A 2,625-nucleotide genomic window follows, 5' to 3' on the forward strand; every position below is an offset into this window, starting at 1 on the left:
GGACCACTCCAAACTCTTTGGAGTGTACTTTTTCCTCCTTAGCCACTCTGCTGCTCAGGTCCACTCCTATTTCTTTGGAGTGTACTATCTCTTCTAATAAACTATTCTTTCATCACTTTATTTCTGTGTCTCGTTCAATTCTTTGCTCGAGACGCCAAGAACCTGGACACCACACCGAGAACAGACCACTTTCCGGTAACAAACCCAGATCAGGAAGTGTTCAGTTCCTCAAAACTGTGAGTTTTGAGTCTTACTGTTTCTTTAAATAACTCTTCCTGTGTCTTTAGCGATAGCGACACTATTGTAATCAACGAGTTTGAAGGTCTAAGCATCTCATCCACACTGTGCAGAAGAAGTTCGTCTTCCCTCGGTTTCTCTTTCCTAAGGGCTCAGAACTCTTCCCTTTCGCAAGCAGCCTACAGAAGCCTCTGAGCCTGCACCTAACTACTGCTTCTGTTCTCAGTGGGAGCCCCAGTGTGGAGACCTGGTAAGAGGAGAAGCCACAGGGCTGGGGAAACTAGGGCAGTGAAGATGGCTGGGAGGTCCAGGTCAAATAGATGGAGGGTAAATATTTCAGGAGGGAAGAGGGATGGATGAGACAAAGTTTCTGACATGGAGGCCATCAAATGCAGGAGAGAGAAGAATGGGATCTGCCGATCAGAAGAAAGGTCTTCTTACCTCATATTCCTCTTCACTGGGCTTCAGGTTCATCATAAAATTGTGAGACTCAAGTGGGAAAGAAGATGGTTAGGAAAAAAAAAGAGCTATGAAATCTTAAAAGGCACAACAAAAATCTAAGTGCTTATTAATAATAATTTTGTTCTTATTGCTTCTACTACTACCATTATCTTTCTTCTTCCTACACAGAAAAGATGGTGTTAGATCTCCTGAAAGGCTTTCCTCTCCTCCTATTGCTGCTGGGATTGTGGGGGCCAATGTGTCCACTTTGGGCTTTGCCTAAGAATCTTACCAAGGCTCGTTGGTTTGAAATTCAGCATATACAGCCAAACCCTCTCCAATGTAACCAGGCAATGCGTGTTGTTAATAATTATACTCAGCACTGTAAGCCTAAAAACACCTTTCTGCACGACTCCTTCAAGAACGTGGCTGCTACCTGTGCATTGCCCAAGATTCTTTGCAAGAATGGCTGGAACAATTGCCACCAGAGTCGAAAGCCTGTTAACATGACCAACTGCAATCTCACTGCAGGGAAGTATCCCAACTGCCGCTACAACAATGCTGTCCAATACAAGTTCTTCATTATTGCCTGTGACCCCCCTCAAAAGAGCGACCCTCCCTATCAGTTGGTTCCTGTACACTTAGATAAGATTGTTTAAAGTTTCCGTCACTTTTCCTCTCACTTGATACAGGTTCTCTTATGATCTCTTCTGCCTTTTCTTTTGTTGATTTCCCTGGTTCCCATAGAAGTAAAAGGGAAGGTGTTGGGAGGATTAGCGTGCCAAGGATTCAAGACCAGAGTTGGGACAAAAAGAAATAGAATTCTTTTCTGCTTTTGAGCTCTGTGTATTTCAAAGGAAAGCAATAGGGAAGAGGGCAAACAAGGGTCCAGACCTCCATATTTTTAACCTTGGAACTCCTATCAATCTTTGTTGCACTGTATTCATAGCAATAAAATCACTTTCTCCTGCATTCTAATGAGTGTGAGTATGACTGTTTGAGATCTGTTTCACACTATTGCCAGCCTGGAGAGATCTAGACCTGCCTATGCCAGTATTCCAAGGAAAACTATTTTGGCTCTAGGTGTAGGATAGGAAAAATAATTTTTCATCTATTCTTCTAGGTTCTTGGCTGAGAACCCCTATAATAAAAAGACAGATTAATAGGAGAAAACTATTTTAATTACGTATGTATATATGGGAGCCCCATAAAGATATGGGACTCAAAAGGTGGCCAGAGGATTGAGCCTTATATGCCCTCTTGAGCTGAGGAAAAGGATAGGGGTCTAGGGCTTCAAAAGGAAGGAAGGCAATCACAGGAAGGAGAGAAGAATAAATGTATGGTAAACAAAGTTTGTCTTGCCATGGAGATAAGTCTCCCAGAAGAAGAAGTGATCTCTGGTAAAGGCTTTCTTCCTGGTACAGGTCTCCTTTCTAATATAAGCTTCCCTTATAAAAGGGTAACTTCCACTCTGTTTTCAGAGCTTCTCCTGTGTCTGCAGTTCCTGAAAATAATCAGCTCAAAATAATCCTTATGCCAAAGTGGCATATTTTGGGATGACTTACTCTGTTCCCCTTCATAGGTCACTTTCACAGAGGGAGTTTCAGTTTCTTTGTCAACCTCTGGCGTTATTGGCCCATAACCTGTAGAGTTAGAAGGCAAACATAAGTCAAAGTGCTCTGTAGAGTTACAGTCTTTGAGTAGCAGCCAAAGACAATGCCTATTGGAAAGGCCACATATTGAAGTAGTTACAAGTATGTCAATTACCAGTGATACAGAATGATTCTTTCCAAACCAGACTATTCTTTTCATAGATGTGCTATTGGGTTCACATTTGTTTATGCCACACATTTACGTCATGTCTTAGAAACAAAGAATGGCATACAACATTTCAGATTTCAGGAGCCTGGATTCCAAGCGTGATGGATAGTCAAAGGCCATCCAATT

The 2,625-nt window shown here is 42.2% G+C and overlaps 1 protein-coding gene across 1 annotated transcript; it reads left to right on the top strand.

The window, feature by feature from the left end:
• Window positions 1–250: 250 nt before the first annotated feature.
• Window positions 251–1,650, top strand: RNASE6 (ribonuclease A family member 6). The gene is made up of 2 exons (XM_019718465.2): window positions 251–487; window positions 868–1,650. Exon 2 carries the CDS (start codon window positions 873–875, stop codon window positions 1,335–1,337), a length of 465 nt encoding a protein of 154 aa, XP_019574024.2. The 5' UTR covers window positions 251–487; window positions 868–872; the 3' UTR covers window positions 1,338–1,650.
• Window positions 1,651–2,625: the final 975 nt, after the last annotated feature.

The sequence above is a fragment of the Rhinolophus sinicus genome, linkage group LG03 (genome assembly GCF_036562045.2).
Source record: "Rhinolophus sinicus isolate RSC01 linkage group LG03, ASM3656204v1, whole genome shotgun sequence".
Classification (NCBI taxonomy): Eukaryota; Metazoa; Chordata; class Mammalia; order Chiroptera; family Rhinolophidae; genus Rhinolophus; species Rhinolophus sinicus.